This window comes from Caenorhabditis briggsae (genome assembly GCF_000004555.2).
Source record: "Caenorhabditis briggsae complete genome, chrIV, whole genome shotgun sequence".
Classification (NCBI taxonomy): Eukaryota; Metazoa; Nematoda; class Chromadorea; order Rhabditida; family Rhabditidae; genus Caenorhabditis; species Caenorhabditis briggsae.
In genome coordinates, this window is record NC_013487.2 from 17,439,879 (window position 1) to 17,459,562 (window position 19,684).

The 19,684-nt window shown below is 38.0% G+C and overlaps 5 protein-coding genes across 5 annotated transcripts in view; 3 read left to right on the forward strand and 2 right to left on the reverse strand.

Moving 5' to 3' along the window:
- Cbr-nhr-274 overlaps nucleotides 1–1,516 on the reverse strand; it is a gene marked incomplete at both ends in the record, with an annotated part of 3,490 nt that extends 1,974 nt beyond the window's left edge. The window contains 2 exons of the mRNA XM_045236425.1: nucleotides 429–1,188; nucleotides 1,243–1,516. Of these exons, the coding sequence (XP_045095202.1) occupies nucleotides 429–1,188; nucleotides 1,243–1,516 (1,034 nt within the window). The remainder of the gene's footprint in view (nucleotides 1–428; nucleotides 1,189–1,242) is intronic.
- Nucleotides 1,517–5,367: 3,851 nt separating this feature from the next.
- Nucleotides 5,368–5,863, forward strand: Cbr-rps-28 (the record flags this gene model as incomplete). Its single annotated transcript, XM_002634988.1, has 3 exons — nucleotides 5,368–5,391; nucleotides 5,460–5,564; nucleotides 5,795–5,863. The coding sequence occupies 3 exons, from the start codon at nucleotides 5,368–5,370 to the stop codon at nucleotides 5,861–5,863; spliced, it is 198 nt and encodes a 65-aa protein (XP_002635034.1).
- Nucleotides 5,864–8,241: 2,378 nt separating this feature from the next.
- Nucleotides 8,242–11,558, forward strand: CBG13581 (the record flags this gene model as incomplete). The annotated part of the gene is made up of 10 exons (XM_045236426.1): nucleotides 8,242–8,520; nucleotides 8,571–8,739; nucleotides 8,788–8,923; nucleotides 9,374–9,728; nucleotides 9,772–10,039; nucleotides 10,082–10,184; nucleotides 10,385–10,517; nucleotides 10,565–10,843; nucleotides 10,898–10,977; nucleotides 11,405–11,558. 10 exons carry the CDS (start codon nucleotides 8,242–8,244, stop codon nucleotides 11,556–11,558), a joined length of 1,956 nt encoding a protein of 651 aa, XP_045095203.1.
- A 2,085-nt stretch (nucleotides 11,559–13,643) lies between these two features.
- Nucleotides 13,644–15,722, forward strand: CBG13582 (the record flags this gene model as incomplete). Its single annotated transcript, XM_002634990.2, has 5 exons — nucleotides 13,644–13,779; nucleotides 13,826–14,133; nucleotides 14,855–15,031; nucleotides 15,107–15,307; nucleotides 15,588–15,722. The coding sequence occupies 5 exons, from the start codon at nucleotides 13,644–13,646 to the stop codon at nucleotides 15,720–15,722; spliced, it is 957 nt and encodes a 318-aa protein (XP_002635036.2).
- Nucleotides 15,723–15,967: 245 nt separating this feature from the next.
- CBG13583 lies at nucleotides 15,968–18,714 on the reverse strand (the record flags this gene model as incomplete). The annotated part of the gene is made up of 8 exons (XM_002634991.2): nucleotides 15,968–16,069; nucleotides 16,480–16,545; nucleotides 16,615–16,753; nucleotides 17,239–17,366; nucleotides 17,409–17,654; nucleotides 17,702–17,909; nucleotides 17,958–18,095; nucleotides 18,500–18,714. The coding sequence occupies 8 exons, from the start codon at nucleotides 18,712–18,714 to the stop codon at nucleotides 15,968–15,970; spliced, it is 1,242 nt and encodes a 413-aa protein (XP_002635037.2).
- Between the last annotated feature and the right edge of the window lie 970 nt (nucleotides 18,715–19,684).

Consider the following 19,684-nt stretch of genomic DNA (forward strand, 5'->3'; position numbering starts at 1 on the left):
CCCAATCCTGCACAAAGTTTAAAGGCGGATCCCTTTTTCCAGAAAAAATATCCCGCCACGCGATGTATTTCAATGAATTTACAGTTATGTAGCGAAATGCTTTGAAATACATTTCGCGACGCTCATGCATTGAATTTCGAGGGCGCGGAAATGCATTTCAATACATATTTTCGCTACATGAATAACCCCATAAAAAGGTCTAAAAATTTCGCAAAACTGGAGAAAAAACAAATTTTATCCTCGAAAAATTGCAAAATAGCTGTTAATCTTTCGAAGTATTCCGTTTTGGCGGAAATTCAAAAACAGTTCTAGAACCTTCTAGAAAGTTCTAGAAATGGATGAGAACCCGATTTTTTGAGATTTCGCTATATAAATCTAAATTGTTTTCTACACATTTTGATGCACTTCAAATTCAAAAATAAGCTCACTTTGCCTTCGTAGCAGCATTCTCCTTTTTGGCATCATCTTCCGGTAATCCAAGAAAATAGTCTTCGTGCATAAAAGTGTCATTTTGAAGTAACCAGAATCCAGTCTCTGCTTTTTTAGCCGTTTTGAATCCCTGATCAACAAGCATGAAAGTGAATCCGAATTCCGTCAAAATGTGTTTCTTATCCTCAGTGCTCAGCCGTCGGAATGGTTCAAACTGATTTCCCCATGTGGCTGCATCGACAAGTCCCAGCTTGAGCATACTATTGACGTCTTGAGCACGCGCTCTCCGATGATTGGTGCCGTTTAGCTTCAAATAAGGACATGAGGTCCTGCAAATAGGCATATATTCGGCACCTACTTTTCTATGCAAATGAGCGTACAAGTCACCGTCCAGATTGATTGTTTCGTGAGCGGCGAAAAATTCGCGGTGTCGATTAATCTGATATCTTTGGAGGTGGACAAGATTATCGAGTAGACCCATGTTCCGCTTCATTGTGGGATTTCCTTCGAGGAATGGAGCATTGAAGTATGATTGGGACATGTGAACTTTCCATTCACCATCCACCATACTACCACTGCTCGATGGATTTGATATGCATTTCAGATTCGGTGTATCCTCAATCACTTCTTGCTTTATTGGGATATCTTTTGATTTTGGCTTCCTAGGACCCATGACGTCTCGTCTTTGAATGGCGGACGCTTTCATTCCAACAGTGAAACATTTCTGGAGTCGACAGTAGCGACATATACATCGAGATTCTGAAAAATAGGCATTTCCATATTCAGAATATGAATTTCAGACTTCAAACTCACCATTCGTGATTATACAATTTCCGCCCTTCAAACATTTATACGAGACATCGTTGGTGACTGCGCGTCGGAAGAAAACTATGCATCCGAGACACGCAGGCGCTCCATACCGTTTCCCATTCACCCGATCTCCACACACTGCACAACCATCATCCTGAGACGACGTCCCTGGAGGTGAGAAGTCTGGTGATGATGTTGAGGTGCCAGGTAGTCCGCCGTATGTCACCGACATGGACGGAGCAAACGGAGACCAATGTGATTCTGAAGTTGGAGGCATTGATTGGAAGCAGAAGAACTGAGAATATTTGAAGTTGGTGAGAAGGGGGAATAAGACACGGAAAGGTGACAGATTGGTATCTATGCGGAGGAAGGGCGAATTGTTCCAAAGGAAGAGAGAGTACTTTGGGGAAGGTTGATTCTAGGGAAGATATTCTGAAGTTAAAGAGGGACTTCGGCATAAATTTTTCATTATTTTTCAATACATCAAAAGGTGTGAATGTCTAAATTCACCAAAGAAAATGTTTAAAAAAATTGCAAACACATTTTTTTTTCTTCGATATTTCACAAAATTTTTAGACCTTTTCAGGTTTTTCAGCTATTTTCGAAGGATCTTTCTCGATTTTTTCCAGTTTTTCAACTGAAATTTGACAGGATGGTGTTTGTAAAGATTACTGTAGATTACTGTAGACAACATACTTCTTTTTGTAGTTCTTTTTTGCAAACACAATCACGTCAAAATGCAGACAAAAAGGTTTGCAAAAAAAAACTAGAAAATGAAATGAGTTTTCTACAGTAAATTACAGTAATCTTCGCGATCACCATCCTGTCAAATTTCAGACAGAGAAATCGGAAGAATCGGAAAAGAATCTTTAAAAATAGTTGAAAAACCTAAAAAGGTCTAAAACGTTTGCAAAAAACTGGAGAAAAAAATAAATTTTTTCTCTCGAAAAATTACAAAATTGACGGAAATTCAAAAACAATCCCAGAACTTTCCAGAAGTTTCCAGTAATGGACTTGAAGCGATTTTTCGAGATTTTGCAACTTATTATTCAGGGAAACAAGAGTATAGTGAAGATGAAAAATAATTCCATAACTAAATTTGCAGGTGATTTGTGGCACTTATTTTCCTCAAAAAAAAGTTTGTTGAACATTAGGTTTTCTTCAAATTGTTAGTTTCCTTAGCCAAAATTTGTGACACTGAAGGGGAGGAGAAATACGGAGTGAGAAAATTGTGTGTAGTTTGGGTGGATATTTCCAAGGAGATGTCAAATGGACTGCGTGGGGAAAAAAATCGGATAAGAAGCGGAAAGGCAACAGTAGCATATTCGGGAATTGCTAACATCGCTAGAAAAAAGAAGAAAAAAGTTACAAGAGAAGGGAATTTACTGTGTACACAATTTGTTACCCAGAGAAGAAAAGGAAATGTAAAATAACGTGTGCAGGTGGTAATGTTTGACTACTAGGGAGCAGAGAGAAACGAGTCCCTTAAGAGAATTCCGACGCTGATCTTCGACAATAAGCTATTGGATATAAACGAACGGAAGGAAAAAAACATGTGCATTCGTATTTATTTATGATATGCCTTTCGAAAAATATATAATTCTGGTGGAAAAATCCTCTATAAGCCAAATCTAGCTTCCAAGAATTTTGAATAACTATAATGAAGCAGCAGTCTCTATGAAACTAGAGACGCCTTTAAAGTACACCGATCAAAGTTCAGTTGGCACACTCGGGAACTTGAAAATGTAAAAATGCGTGACTTGCTGCTATCTTCAAAAGATGTGAAAGAATAGAAGAGGAAGAGAAAGAGTGAGAAAAAGTTGGAGTCGCTTCATAGATCATGTTGAAATTGGGAAACTTTTTGTTTTCCAAAGTTAAAACTTCTTTCTTGAAGTAAATACTTTTGAAATCCCAAATTTGGATTGAACACGGATAATAACGTTATTAAAGGTTGACCCCATAACAAAGGCGGATAAGCTTCTTTACCGAATAATTACTGGGTCATCCTTCCCGAAGCATCGGGAAGGATATGCTTGACACTTGTTTCTATGGTCAGAGAACGCGAACGGCTGGCAGAGAAGGGGACCATTGAAACAATTATGAGCGCGAAACCAAACCTTGGCATGACCGAGCAGGTGAGCTTATTACGATTTACGAGAGAGACGCCGCTGTGAAGGTAATTGGGAAATAGGAAAGCAAGAAATTCATTAATTTTGGTAATTAAGGCCGAATCTGGAGGCAGAGAAAACTCAATTGTCAGGGAAAATTGGACAAAGAAAAAGGGAAAAATCGTTGTTTGAAAAAAGGAATACCGGAAGAAAAATGATCAATAATCTTTTTGCAAAACTGCGAAACCATTTTTATGTTTTTATTTCTTGCCGGAATCAACTTTCGAAGATCTAGATCAATATTTGAAAATCTAGAATCATTATAGGCAAATTTTACACTTTTCTCAATGTTTGCACTTAGCATATCAGCTGATAAGGAATTGAATTTTTATGAATTTAGATTCAGAAACTTGTTGCAAAAACGAAAAAAACACCAAAAGTGAAGTAAAAAAGTTACTATTGTCTATTCAAAATAATCGCGATTCCAAAATTCGGATCGCTCGAAAAAGGAAAAATTGAGACCGAGGCAGCAGCAGTATAAACTGTATGTGTCTGTGTCTCTCATCACAAAGTTCAGTTTTCTTTTTTTCTGCATTTACACAGGGAGAGAGAGGAAAAACCAGCCCGACCGTCGGAGAAACGTCATCGCCGCCGAACAAAAAGTGAAGACTACAGGTGGGTATAGTACTTTTAAAGGAAAAATGGACAAAAAATAAATGGACAAAAAATATGTTATCATAGATAAGAAGGATGAATGGAAATTTCTTTGCAGAAGAAAACAGACTTCGAGGAATTTTTCTATGGAAATCTTCGGACAAAAATCGGATTATCGGCTGCCCACGAAGCTCTATGAATTTTGCTGAATTCATAGAGCAAAGAACTGTCTGGGGAAGGAAAATTGGAGGCAAAATGAGCTCTCTCTTGTTCAGAAACATCAATAGAGCGGTTGTTCTCCCTCTCTCTTTCTCAATATTGACACAGTCGTGTTGCCAACTAGATCAGACTGCTGAGGAAGAGTTTGTATAATAGAAGAATTGTATCTTGTTTTGGCAGATGGAAGTGAGAAAAAATAAATATAAATCCGGGGTCTATAACCCTAATACGTTCATCACAACACAATTTGACCTAAACACACACTTGTATCGGGAAGAAAAATCGAATCGGAATATTAAGTGAGCGATGGACACAGAAAGATTCGCCAGAAAAAGGTATACTAAATAATTATTTTCGTCGCACGCTCGCGAAGTTGTCATGGGATACAAAAGGAGAGGAAACCACGTTGAAGTTCTGGTACAAACCTGGGAAATGGATTCATAGAAAAAAATTTACAGTGTTTTGGAACATAATGATGCGTAAATGTTGAGCGAATCAATGTTTACGGCGTAGTTGATAGAGACAATCACCACCTGATCCGCAGATTTTGTTTTTGGTTTTTTTTTCTATTTTTTTTGTCACATCATCTTTGGTTTTTTGAGTACTCAGTTTTGCTAACAATACTCACATTCGATAAGATGTTTTTCAAAGCAATTTTCAGAAGACAATGACAATTTTCAGAATAGGTGCATCCAATTCACGTGAGAAGGCGAATCACAGTTCAGAATTTCCAAAGTTGAGGAGACGCAGAGAAGCAGAAGAAGTTGCAACGACACTCCGCCATAACGCTAAGAACCGCGCCGCACTTGCGTTTTCGAAGCCCCGCCCCCAATTTCTGTGCACGACGCGCTTTTCTTTTCTGGCCTAAAATTTTTTCGTTCGTTTTTTGTCGTTTTTCTCGGATTTTTTGCATATTTTGGCGAAATTCTTCAAGAATTTTGTTTGTTTTGGAATTTTTGGGGCAAGAAACATCGAATATGTCTGAAATGATGCCCAAAATCAGTGAAAATATTGCTTTTCGAAGTTTTAATCTTTAACTTCAAGGTCGGATGCGAAATATTTCGAATTTTCATGCTCTATTCGTTTTTCTTCCTCTTAACCGTTTTTTTCATTAAATATTTTTTTATTTTGCAGGTAATCAGTCGCCATGGACAAGCTTACTCTTGCTCGTGTAAGTTTTATTTTATTAGGATCTATTCAACCAATAGAACATAAAATGCACAATTGGAATATTTCCAGGTCACCAAGGTCATCGGCCGCACCGGATCCCAAGGACAATGTACCCAAGTCCGCGTCGAGTTCATCAACGACCAAAACAACCGTTCCATCATCAGAAACGTTAAGGTAAACCTGGAATTTTTGTTAAATATGAATACTCGGGATCACTGATCCTCAGTATAAAGAAATCGATAAAACGATTGAGTTAGTTTTGCATTTGGAAACTTTCGAAAAAAAAATTCCTCTTTTGATAAAAAGATGAAAGTTTCCAACCGAAAATAAAATATCCGAAACACCGTGCTTTTAATAAAATTATATATCCGAAACACCGTGCTTTCAATAAAATATTTTTTCAGGGCCCAGTCCGCGAGGGAGACATCCTCACCCTTCTCGAGTCTGAGAGAGAAGCCAGAAGACTTCGCTAAGTGTCGACTCCCGACTTGTTGTTGCTTTTCAATAAATCTGTTCTACAAAAACGTTGTTTTTCTTTTTTTTATTTAGAGTCGTCTGACAATCACAAAATGTTTCTAAAAGGGCTTCTTCATGTCTTGAAAAACGTTCCCAGAAAAGTTTCTATTCGTCATAAAAAGTACACGAAGTCTTCACGAAGATACATCGCCATACACTTGAACAATTGATTTTCTGTTCATTTACAATCATAATTTTCAGGCCTTAGAAAATCTAGACAAATGAAGCCCAAAATAAAGGGACTCGTGTTTTTTATTTTCGTAGGAAAGATTCTAAAATGTTCTGATTTTCAAATTGCTCCAAACCTACATTGACCTAGTTTCGAGAAGTTAACTATGCCTTTTCCTTATAGTTAGAATTTTTTGCTAATGCACGGTCTCCCAAAGAACATTTCCGAACTGCAACTAATTTTTGATCTACAGAAAAAAGATTTGGCGCGACCACAATTGCAGGTCTAAAACCATAATTTCAGAATTTTTTATCCTGTATGGTCCTTTTCCGGAAGAAAAGTTTCAAAAATGGTCATTTTTGAAAGTTTTTACAGAAAAAATGTATCTCCTCTTTCAGTTTTTGACATTTGTAGGAGTTCTATAGCTCAAAAGAACCGCAATTATTTACTCTTCTTTTTGTATGGATGAATTTTTGGTTCGTCTGATGAAACTTTTCTTATAATCAAAAAACCTCACGAAATTGCACAAAATCGCATTTTTGCGTTGTTTTTTGAATATAAAAAATTTTTTATCAGACGAATCAAAAATTCATCTATACAAAATGTAGAGTAAATTTTTGCGGTTCTTTTAAGCTGTAGAACTCTTAGAAATGTCGAAAACTAAAAGAGGAGATACATTTTTTCTGTAAAAAACTTTCAAAAATGATCATTTTTGAAATTTTTTCTTCCGGAAAAGGACCATTCAGGATTCTATAACCAGTAATAAATTTCTTAAGAATCATTTTAATCTTCTTCAACCTCCAAAAAATCAGATAAAAAATTCTGAAATCATGGTTTTAGACCTGCAATTGTGGTCGCGCCAATTTTTTTTTCTGTAGATCAAAAATTAATTTGCAGTTCGGAAATGTTCTGTGGGAGACCGTGTAATGAAGAAAATCACATTTTAAACCGGAAATTGCTCTGCACGCTCTCCCCAGTGAAAAATATGAACTGCAAGCCTTTTTCTCAGAGGAGCGCGGTTGCGCGCGGTGAAAATTTTTATTTTTCAAATTTTGTACTGAAAAACCGGTTTTTAGCAAAATTTTCTCATTTTTCGCTAATTTTTTAAATTTTTCGTCCATAGGAATTGTTAAACCGGCTAAAACACACATTTTAAGTATAAAAGCAGCAAGTTCCGACAAAAAATGAAAGAAGAGATAGATTTTTAAGCAATTTTCTAAAAATCGCAATATCTTTTTTGACCGAAAGAGCATTTTGGCGGATAATAGTTCGAAACACTCAAAAATGAATTCTTTACAATAGTTTAACAAAAAAAATTCTTAAAACACCGAACAATTTGAGAAATTTCCGTTTTTAGAAAATATTTAAAAAATTAATTGAAAATTAATTGCTTAAAAATCTATCTCCTCTTTCATTTTTAGTCGGAACTTGCTGCTTTTATACTTAAAATGTGTGTTTTAGCCGGTTTAACAATTTCTATGGACGAAAAATTGAAAAAATTGGCGAAAAATAAGAAAATTTTGCTAAAAACCGATTTTTCAGTACAAAATTTAAAAAATAAAAATTTTCGCCGCGCGCAACCGCGCTCCGCTGAGAAAAAGGCTTGCAGTTCATATTGGGAGCTGGGGAGAGCGTGCTCTGTTATATAAAAACACATTATTCTTTTTTGTTCGACACTCCAGAGACCCCGCAAGTTCCGGAGAAAAAAATTTCCGGGGAAAAAAACTCCGGAGAAAAGTGGGCGGAGTCAAGGGCGGAGCCTAAATTGCAACCCTGGCACGGTTTTGCCGCAGGGGGTTTTTCTGCACATTTGGACACGGTCATGAGGAAGCGGAGCCTAAATTGCAACCCTGGCACGGTTTTGCCGCACGGGTTTTCTCGACTCCGCCCACTTTCTCCGTTTTTTCCCCGATTTTGTTTCCCCGGAATTTGCGGGGTCTCCGACACTCCAGAGAAGGCTGTGCAAATGCGCTCCATTTGCACGTGTTAGAGAGTGAGAGACCGCGTTTCTAACTGGATCGGTTGCTGTGTGAACGCATTCAGAATCATGGATACATCCGTGGTTTTTCTGTGCCAGTTGTTATCATTTTTTTGAAGCTTTAAACATTGTGTCAATCTTACACTATATGAAATTCTAATTTAAAAATTCTAGTCAATTTTCAGGCTATGCCACGTGCATCTGCTCCTCAAACGTCTTCCCGCAAATCGCGATGTTCTGCAACAAAACCAATGGCGATGTTGAAACGACCAGTCCCCATATGGGAACATCTTCGAATTCTTTGCGAGCACGGTTATGCAGAAGACACCATCCTCTTGTATGAGATAACAAATCAAGGACAGAACGGAAGTCGTTTAGCTTTGGCTCGCACTGAAGCTGACGGTAATATCTACAAATGTATTTGCGAGTTTTACGATAAAACGAAACGATATGCGCAGGCTGGAGCTGTGAGTTTCTCCAAATTTATCTAAAATTGAATAATTCTTAAACATTTTAGATCCTGAAAACCTTCATAGCATCATTCGATATGAGTATTGCATTCACACCCGGTGAACTTCGGGAACCCGAAAGTTTCGAGGAATATAATCAACTGGAACATCAGGATAATGTCTGGTTCAGCTACGCTTGCGTCCTTCAAAAAACCAACAAATTTTCAGAAGCCTATGGTAAGCATACAAAGGTTTTTTCTCATGAAATCATTTCAAAAATTTCAGCCGCCTTGAACAAAATCTGTGGTCCGTATCTAGAAAAAAAGAATCAAGAGATGCCACGTCTTCTTCGTCAACTGAAAAAGGAAGAAGTGGGAGATTGTGTGCCGCCAGAGCCATGGTCCAGTGAGCTACCAGATGAGTATGTATATGATTTTCGGTTATTTTCACCGTTTTCACAAGTCCGATTTCTTTGAACATTTTGGAGGGTTTGAAACACACATAGATTGAAAAATTTGCATTCACAGAATTATTTGAAAATTCTTTTTTTTTTTGTCAATTTCCGAAAGACACCTGTTTTTCGACTGCTTCAGTACAAAATTCCCAACTCAATTCCAAGATTCAGCTTCAAAATGAGCCCAAACACGACTAGGCGCCGTCCACATTGAATTTTCAGGCGCGTCGCGGTCGTGGGTCGTGCGTCGCGCGTCTAGGTGAAACTTCAAAATGGGCGGAGCCTTGTCAAGTTTGAGCTCGTTTTAAAGCTGAAAATGAGCTAAAAATGATGACAAACTTCAGAATTCAAAAATCTGACAATTTTTGGAAATTTCGGGATACCTGTTTTCTTCAAAATCTCAAACTCGCTTTTCAGAAACAGCTCCAGAATCTGTTCTTCTTCCCTTGGACCAGTAATGTCTCTATTGAGAAAAAACAAGGCGGATGAGTTTCTCCTAGTGCGATATGTCTCGCAATTCATCGGAACAGAAAGACGAGATGTGTTTCACTGGCTGAAATCCGTCGAAGCTGTTGGAAAGAACAAAATCTACGAGGCGATAGCCCATTTGAGAAAAATGTCCCATCAAAACGCCCGCGTTCTCACTGAAATGGCTCGTCTAAACTATCTAATTGGCAAAAAGGACGAGGCAAGAAGATTGCTCAGCAGAGCTCATTATAGGGATCCATTGTGGATTGATGGGATGGAGCTACTAGCATTCCTTCTTATTGGAGTACGTTTTCTGATCAAGACATTATAGCTCATCTCCGGTATAGGAGTATTTCAGAGACTTCAATCAAAACCAAGTTGCTCTCGAAGAACTAGCATCAATGTTGACTAGAGAATGGCCGCATCGAATCGAGACGGCAATTGTGAATGGATTTGTCGCCCATCAAGTGGATCTTGATTTGGCTAGCGCTTTTGCCAATCGGGCAATGTCATGTGCCGTCGCTGGTACAGAACCGTATGTCTATGCTGTCTATCTGAAAACATACGTTAGAAGAGCATTTTTAGCCAAGATGAAGGGACCTGAAGCAGAGACACGTGGGTTCAAAATATGAGATTTATCATATGATCAATTTTCAGACAAGAGGGAAACGCGAGAATTCTTGGAACAATCTGTCGAAGCCATGCAGAATAACTCGGATCTTGGGCTTTTATATGTTGACACACTTTTGCAAGAAGAAAAGTGAGATTACTGTAGTTTAGGGAATAACGTATTTCCTCTGCTCAATTATCTCGTTTCCTGTAAAAGATATGAAAAAATTATCAACTGGTCAAATGATAATCATGAAATCGCCTATATTTTATTAGTGGACAAATTTTTCATATCTTTAACGGAAACCGAGATAATTGAGATTAAATTTACCCCGATTTTCAATTTTGCAGTGGCCACCGAGAGGCGAAAATCTTTGCTACAAAATTCCTTCATGCAAATCGAACCAATGTGAATGCAAAACTTCTGAAAGTTCATGTTTTGGTTAATGGAATCAATCGGAATCCAGAAGCAAGTCACCCAAAGGTAATCAAAGACATTTGGCAGTTTTTACAATCCTTAAGGCTTCACAGGAGATGTATTATTTGCTGCAAGAAGTGATAAACGAGCATCCGCATGTGCTCTCGGCCTACTGTTATCTGATTACGGAATATAGTAGGCTTAAGGATGATGCTCGGTGCAAAGAAGTTTTCGAGAGACTGACGGCTTCGAGACAGTTGATGCCGCCTACAAAGACCCACAAATATCATATATTACAAGCAGATTTTTTGCTGAAATCCAGAAAAGTCATTCCGGCTTACGAGCATTTGATGGCGGCGATGGCTACCGGAGCTATTGTTGATCCCAACTTGGTAAGAAGAGGCCTGATTTCAAAATTATCAAAAATTCAAAATTTAAAATTGCAGATGTCTAGTTATGAAGCCGAATTTGCATCCAGTAAAGCTCTTACTCATGATTACAAGAATCTGGCGTTTCTCGACCCAATGTAAGTCGTCAGATACCGTATAATAGAAGGGCCCCCACACTGTCAAGTTTGACCTAATTTATCTTGGCGTCTATGCAAGATATCAAAAATATGTCAACTGATAAAATGGTTGTGGTATTATGATAAACATTTTATCAGTTGGCAACTTTTTAATATCTTCGGCAGGAGCCGAGATAAATTGGCTCGTTCAGGAGTTCACTCTCGAATTCTAGAATTTCGCGAACCGTAATCCTTGAGTCCATGTATGTCGGTTACTGTAAGAGATATCAAAAATGTGTCAACTGAGCTGATAATATGATAGACAATTCATCAGTTGACTAATTTTTTATATCTTTAACAGGAACCGCAATAAATTGGCTCTTTTAGGAAGCCCTTCTATTACAGGTTCCACGGTAAATACTGCTTTGTAACTATAACTTCTTTGCAGACTTCCCGAACGTCCTCCCAGTACGAATTCCGAAAGAGGCACCGTATCCCCAGCTCTACAGGAAGTCATGAATGACCATGAGAATGAGCAAGACTCTTCGGAAGGTGAAGAAGACGAAGAGGAAGAAGAGCAAGACGATATGGATGACATGTGAACTACGTTGTATTTATTTATTCTGAATCGTTTCTGTAACTATTGTACATACTCTAAAGTCCATGATGGTGACGTCGTTTCCGATTTTGTTTCCCCTCCCAAAGAAATAAAGTGATTCAAATTTTGGATTAGCAATGCTTTGTGCTCAAAGTAGCTAGAATTTGTTTGTATATGTGCACTAATGTTGAATTTTGAATTGAGGCTTATTACTATAGGACAATCCCATTTTCCCTTTGAAATAACACTACAGCCATAATTGCTTGTCGCATGAATTCTAGGAAATACATATAGCATTTACAAATGTTATGTAGGCTAGAATTATAGAAATTTGAGGCACAAGATTGCTGATATTTGAGCTTGTTTACATCTAGCTAATTAGTATGTAGATCTGCTGGCTAGCTGAAAATTGAAACATCTTATTTCTGTTTTTCTGAAAGCATTAAACTAGAATAATTTTTCCGTTGCTCATCTTTCGAATCTAGACTATTATGCTTGTACAAGCGTCTACTTGCTCCAAACAGCTGGCTGTTGCGCCTCCGGCGCGAAAATTTTCTAATTAACTATTTATATACCAAAATTTCCATACTTTTCAAACACATTCTGTTTTGAAAAGTAGATTCTCGGATTCTCCGTATTTTAAAGTGTCAGTCTAGTAGTTTTCAGCATTTTCCCTCGAGTTTCCGTTGCAGAACAGGTCATAAAAGCAACAGATAGAGCCAAGCGCGCGCTGCCTCGAAGCAGCCGACACTTCCCGGGTTCGCGCCGGCCACTATGCTTTGTGTGTGAGGAGACTCCGCCCACTTTTCTCTCTTGAAACTGGGGAGAGGCAAACAGAGGAAATGCGTTTTCAGAGAAAAATACGATTTTGGAGAGTTTATATATTTTCTTGGTTTTTTCGGCGGAAATGGATAAAAGGCAGAAAACGATTATGTTTGAGACTAATTTCAGCTTCTAGGGTGTAAAATGAGCAAAGTTATGGACGATCTAAGAACCGCGACTCCAAATGATATGGGTGGATTAGGAAAAAGTCAGAATACTTCTTTTTTGTTTTAATATATTTTGAATGAATCCTGTAAATGTTTCAAATGTTAAAAGTGTAGTTTAGTTGTGTGGTTTTCTCGAAATTTCCATTCAAATGTGCGCATCATTATCTCATTCTAGTTGAACCAAACTGGGTTGAGTAGCTAGCTTTAAAAACAAATGAGCGTTGAAAATCTTGAGGTATTTTGAGCAAAAATAGAGCACCATTTTTGTAGTTGGTAACATTTGTCTATCACTTCTTCTCGAGGAGTTATTTCACGACAAATCTACCGTAAAGCCTGTAATAGAAAGCCACCCAAATCGTCCACTTTGAGCCTTTATATCTCGGATCCTGTAAGAGATATAAAAAAGTGGCCAACTGATTAAATGTTGTTGATATTATGGCAAACATTTTATTAGTTTACCAATTTTTGATATCTTTCACAGGAACCGAGATATAAATGCTCAAATTTGACGATTTGGGTAGTTTTCTATTGGAGTGTTTACGGTACTTAATACCAACTTTCAGGTGGCGTATCTAGTGTAGCAAAAGTTTCAGGATAACGTTTTTCAACAAAAAAACACCATGAAGAGCCAAGAGCAAACGCTCCTGATTGGATAATTCATTCTGGATGTTGCTTTTTCCTTCTTCTTCTTCTTCTTCTTCTTTCCTCTTCTCGATTTTCATTACCAATAACATTCATCGTTTCCATTCTAACTTCCTCCTCTCCCCTCGCCCTCTCTCTCCTTACCAATCTCCTTTTTGTGACCACATGTCTTTTCAGTCTCTTGTGTCTTTTCAATTTTCAAGAGAGAGCCGCAGCCATCGCCCCTACGCTCCCCCTTTCCTGAGCCTCTCCATCTTAAATTCTGTTTTTTTTCTTTCATTTTTCGACCTCTTTCCTTCATTATGCATTCCTTCACACAAGAGAAAACTAGTTGACGCTTTCATATTCCCTTCTTCTTCTTCTTCTTCTTCTTCTTCTTCTTCTTCTTCTTCTTTTTTCTTAAGAATTCTGTCTCACGTTCCACAAAATCTGGATTCCTAATTTCTTGAGCATTCCAGATGGAGCTAACCGAGCCCAAAGATTCGCCTGAGCTGGATTCTGCTGCCTTTGCAGTACACTCCATGCATCTGGCAATTTGTTTGTCAGCTTTTGGATTCAACTCATTCCTTCTTTACTTGTTGAGAAAATGTTGTGGTGAGTATACAACTTTCAATTCCAGCCAAAACCCAATTTTTCTTAGCGTTTCATGTCCATATGAAGATTATAATGATACATCAAACAATGGCAGTGATGGCTGCAGATGTCTATTTATTACTAAGATCCACTCTGGGTCTATGGCAATCCTACGACACACCGAAGCCTGATCCATCAGTGATCGTCGATGACTCACAGTGTGCATTCTCGGCAACAGTTCCGGATTCGTTGTGCATGTTGTTCATATGGTTTCCTTTTTTACTGGTTGTTGAGAGACTCTACGCTTCTCAGAATTATCAAAGCTACGAAAACAACGGAGCACCGATTATCTTCAAGGTCTTATGTGGTGTGATGGTAATCATGGTGCCCTAGAAGTTGGGAGAATATAAAAATCGAGTTTAGGACGTTGATAGCTTTAAAATGAGTATAATCAAGACACACTTTTGAGAACTCCATTTTTGACCTGAAAGTTGTTTGGGTCTTAACTCGGTCGGTTTGGATTCAAATCGATTGAAACTTGAAAATTCAGATTTCGCATGTTAGAAGCTTCGAAATGAGTATAAACAAGGAATACTTTCGAAAATGCTATTTTTTGAGGAATTCTATTTTTTTCACCTGAACCTTGTTTGGGTCATAACTCAGTTTTGGTACAAACTAACCATAACTTAAAAATTCAAATTACGCGTGTTAGAAGCTTCAAAATGAGCATAAAATGACACATTTCGTATAAGTTGGTTTTTGGCTTAAAATTGGCCGAAACTTGCCCAAAGCTCAAATGGATTGAACCTTGAATATTGTTTGTGTCGTTGTTTGGGTCATAATTCAAATAGATTAAAACTTAAAAATCCAGATTTTGCGTGCTAACAGTTTTCAAATGAGTATAAACAAGGCACACCTTTGAAAATTCCATTTTTTTAAAACTTTGGGTCACAATTTGGTTAGTTTTGGTTCAAATTGAGCAAAATTAAGAAATTCAGATTTTGCGTGTCAGCAGCTTCCAGATGAGTATAAACATGCCTAGAGCTTTACAATGAATCAAAATCTCCTGTATTCCGTACGAAAACCATCTTTCCAGTGGATTCCAATGATTGCTGAAATTCTGGCATTCTCATTCAGCCTGACTCTTCCAACAAATCTCCAAGCTTGCCAGTACTCGCTTCTCAGTCAATCCAATATTCAAAGAAATGCATGGTTTGTTATCATTGCAGTCTTCTCCGCGGTCTTTTCTTTGTTATTCAAGCTTCTGGAATTGGTGAGAGAGTTTCATTTTAATTATTCATTTCATCTAGAAAAATCCTCTTTTCCTGGTTTCATTTCCTGGTTTCAGAAGAACAAAAGAATCGAGAATCACAGCGTGCACAACGACTACGTCTTCAGTTGTCGCTATCAACTCAGAGAGAATATCAGAACGTGCCGTTTTGCATTCTCATTGCTCCTACTCTATTTTATCTTCTTTTTCGTCTTCTTCGTTTTCGACAGAAACTACGAGGATAAGGATGAATTACGAATGATTGCTGCTGCTCGAAGAGTTAGTTACCGTAAACACTCTAATAGAACGGGACCCCAAACTTTCAACTTTGAGAGCATATATCTCAGTTCCTTGGAATGGTATGAAAATTTTGTCAACTAATATATCGGTGGTTCAGTGGTAGAATGCTCGCCTGCCACGCGGGCGGCCCGGGTTCATTTTATCAGTTTATCAATTTTTGATATCTCTTGCAGGAAACGAGATATTTAGTCTCAAAGTTGGAAGTCAGGAGTGGCGTTCTATTAGAGAGTTTACGGTATCCTTATCATTTTCTTTTTAGGAATATCTCTTCCTCATCTTCCCAATGTTCTCTTTGATCTACTCTTTCCACTTCCTCACCGCCAACAATTCTCTGTTTGAGACTGCTAAAAAGGCTTTGCATCTCTACTATCACGAGGAGCATGGTATGTTTTAGTAGTTAACTTCGTACCCTTTTTCTTATTTTTAGGGGTATGTTTCCATACTAGCAAATCGCATATTGTGTAACTCTCTATTATCTGGAAATTACAGAGCGAATGATCCACAGTTGATCTCTTGATCTCTACGAGACAATCTTCGTATCTCTGGTCGAATGTGATTTCTAAATTGATTATACATTTCTTCAAGTTGCATGATAATTAAATATAAATATTTATTTTTTTTTTAAATATAAGACAATTATCACAGCAGGGTTTCATATGGAGAGTGTAGACAACTCGGGGGTTTCATTTCATTGAATGTTGTTGTGGGAATACCTTCGGAAGGTTTTACATCGCCTTTGCTCTGAAATTGTATTGTCACATCCAGAGTAATTTTTCGGAAGTATACATTATAACGGGATGGCCTAACTTTTGCAAGTTGAGCTTTCTAGGCCACCATGATAAAACAGCCTAGAAATGACCTAACATGACCCTGGTAAGTTTTCTTGGTCTTTAAGTGTTGGCCTAACTTTTGCAAGTTGAGTTAGTTACACTAGGTGAACATCAGATCAATTTTAGACCAAAAAACAGGTTGTGGCCTATAACCCCACTAGCAAAAGTTAGGCCACCACGTCAAAATTACCTAGAAAACATACCAGGTGAATATCAGGCTTATTCTAGGTCATTTTAAAGATGGTGGACTAGGAAACTTGCGAAAGTTAGACCACCAGACATACTGCTCACATCACTCGTTTTCCGTTTATAAAAACCCACCAGAAAACTAGTATCCGTCTCCATGGATTTCAATCGCTCGCCGAGTTTTTCAGAGGTCGATGGATTCTGGAAACATCAGTATACTGCAAAAAGACGGCAGCTTATGAGCTTAATAAATGCTATTATAAAACTTACACACGGTGCACATAATCTCTTGAAATGCATGAAAATCTCTCGACGAAGCACTGGCTGGCAATAGAGATAAATAGGAAGACGGGCGGCACAAGCCATGGTGGTTAGTAGGGAGACCAAGTCGATGAGTACAATGTATAAGCTGAAATTTGAACTTTACAAAATCTTCTTAAAATTTTCATTAAATTTTGCGATTCTAGCTTTGAATTTATGCTTAAGCGCGAACATATTCTTAAGCGCGAATGCAAAGTTATGCTTAAGCGCGAAGCTAGAGCACTCTCGCTTCTCTGCTTCCCCTAAAAAAATGGGAAGTTTAAAGGTGGATATCTCAGAAACTAAACAAGCTAGAAAAAGTTTGAAAATTGGAAAATGTAGAAAATTTAAAACTCTTCATTTTTGCAGTTGACAACTTTTTGATAGTAGTTTAGTTTATGAGATATGCGTCTTTAAACTTCCCCTCTTTTTTTGGAGGGCAGAGAGACGCAGAAAAGCTAGAGCACTCTTGCTTCTCTGCGTCTCACTACGGATGAGTTCAATGGCGCATAACTCGCTTCAACTTTAAGCTAGAATAATGAAAGCTATGTAGTTTTGCAGAAATTTGAAGCGCTGCTTTCTTTTCAAACTCACTCGGGATAATCAATACCTAGCTCATTGTTGGTTTGTTCCAAGGAAGTGAGAATCACATTGATAATGTTGGAGAATATATAACAGCATCCAACCATAACCAGTGTCCGAGTAGCTGCTCTTGCACTTGCCTGTAATTTTATTAGGTTCAGGACCACTTTTTTCCCGAATACCTTTCTCTTCTGTAAGTCTTCACTGTTTCCATTTGTCACAAGACATACTGTAGCGGTAGTGTACGTTGTCAAAGCTCTCACAATCCGAATATTGAGGTATAGAAGAATGAAGAAAGGAGCAAATACAGTGACAAAGTGCCTGTACCAGAAACGGAACAAGTAGTTATAGTGAGTATCGAAAACGAATGGACGGAACTTCATGGTGGTAGCCATCATCTTTCCAACGCATTGTTCATGATTGACAAGCTGAAATGAGATATATCCTATTTAAAAGTTTTAGGAAAGTCCCTTACCTCGAATTCAATTGAAATTGTACCCTTACTGATTACACCCAAGAATACGGCACAGAGAGCAATGAATTTACGATTCCTTTGTGCAAATCTCAAGTATGGAGTGTTAAGGGTTGCACAGTATCTTTCAAATGAAGCGGCCACAATGAGAAAAGATGATGACGTCATCGCGATATGAGAAATGGTAAGAATCGGAATCATATATGTGTACCTAAGGAAGTGAATTCGTAATTCGCTTATAGAGTTAAAGATATCTTACCAAATACTGACCAGAAGTGGAGACATGAGTACATCAGATAACACGTTTACAGACATTAGCATAATATATGCCATTGAGACAAAAATGTCGAAAAATGCCAAGAGCATCATGAAGAGATTTTCTCGTCGGTGACGTCGGCTGAAACATTAATAGAACCTTCTTGAAAGAGACCAGAATAATGAAGTCTTATATAATACTGTCTACTTTGAGCCCATATATGTACCTTTGTTACTATACAAGATATCAAAAAGTGGTCAATACAGTAAACCCCCCTCCAAAGCGTCAACTTTGAGCCCCTACATCTCGGTTCTTCTCAAAGATATCAAAAAGCCGTCAACTGACAAATTGTTAACCATAAAATCAGCAACATTTTATCCGTTACGAACTTTTCGATAACTTTGATACAACATGAGTCATATGGGCTTAAAGATAAGGGTATTCCGTTGGAGTGTTGAATTTAGGTAGATCAAAATTACATCTCTTCAATTTTTTGATATCTTCCACAGGATCCGATATACGTTGGAATTTGAGATTGAACTCACCTGGTAACAAACAACAAAAACAAGAATACATTCTCCACCATTGAGATGAATGATATCGACGACCCAAACACAGAAACCATCCAAAATCTCATGACAAGCATGTGCTGTTGCATAACCTCATAGTGACAGTAGTCCTCCACAGTTCCATTCACAGATGATGGTTCGATCGAGGTATCACCTATGGTAGACGCCATGGTGGCGTTCAGGAGATCCATGATAAACCACTAAAATGGAAAGTTGATTTGAAATAGCAAGGTGATAAGGGGGGAGCAAACAAGTTGTGAGGAACCAGAAAGAATTTGATTCACGGCCAACATGGAGGACCGGTGGCGAGAGAGCGCAATTCAATTTGTTCCTGGCCTTCAGATACGCACACATACACACGAATGTATCAAGAAGGGGAGAAATAGAAAAATTGCCTGAAAAGTAGAAGAAGAACACACTAAGATGTGCTGTTTTTTATTGGAGACACAAAGCCGAAAAAAGAAGAAGAAGAACACATTCTTTTTTAGATATTCTCTCAACATATTTGGGTGTTTGGAAGAAGAAATGTAGAAAAAAAAGGGGACAGACCAACAACCATTTAAGCGGACCAGGATCTTCTCAAGGGTCTGTGAGCCGAACAAAAACGGTAATGATTTATGAAGTGGAGCCACTCGTTTTCCTAGAATTGCAAATCCAAGGAATGCTTATGTCTCGAAGAAAAATGCAAATGTCGTTAACCGGCTAGACATCAATATGTCAGGAAATTTTCGATTCTAAAAATTTGTTAAGACAAAAACAGCCTAACTCTTATCAGTACTTTTTCTAATGATCAGGAAGGGTTTTGGTCACATACCTAGCTTTCAGCTTTGAACTAATTTATCTCGGTTCAAATATACCAAAAGGTGGCGAACAGGCAAAATGTTTTTGATATTATGATAATCTTTTTCTCAGTTGACAACTTTTTGATATTTTTTACAAGCATCGAGAAATATGACCTTAAAGTGGGCGATTTGGGTGGCGTTCTATCAAAGTTGCAAACGGGCCGGCCCGGGCAGATGGCGGGCCGGCAGATAACTTGTCTTCAAAACGAGATATTCAGACAGTTTTGGTACCAAATGATAGATCTCGACAGGGCCCATCACGCCTATATCATTTCATCCGGATTCCGGTCTATTAACATGCAGCGGGTCGGGATAGAAT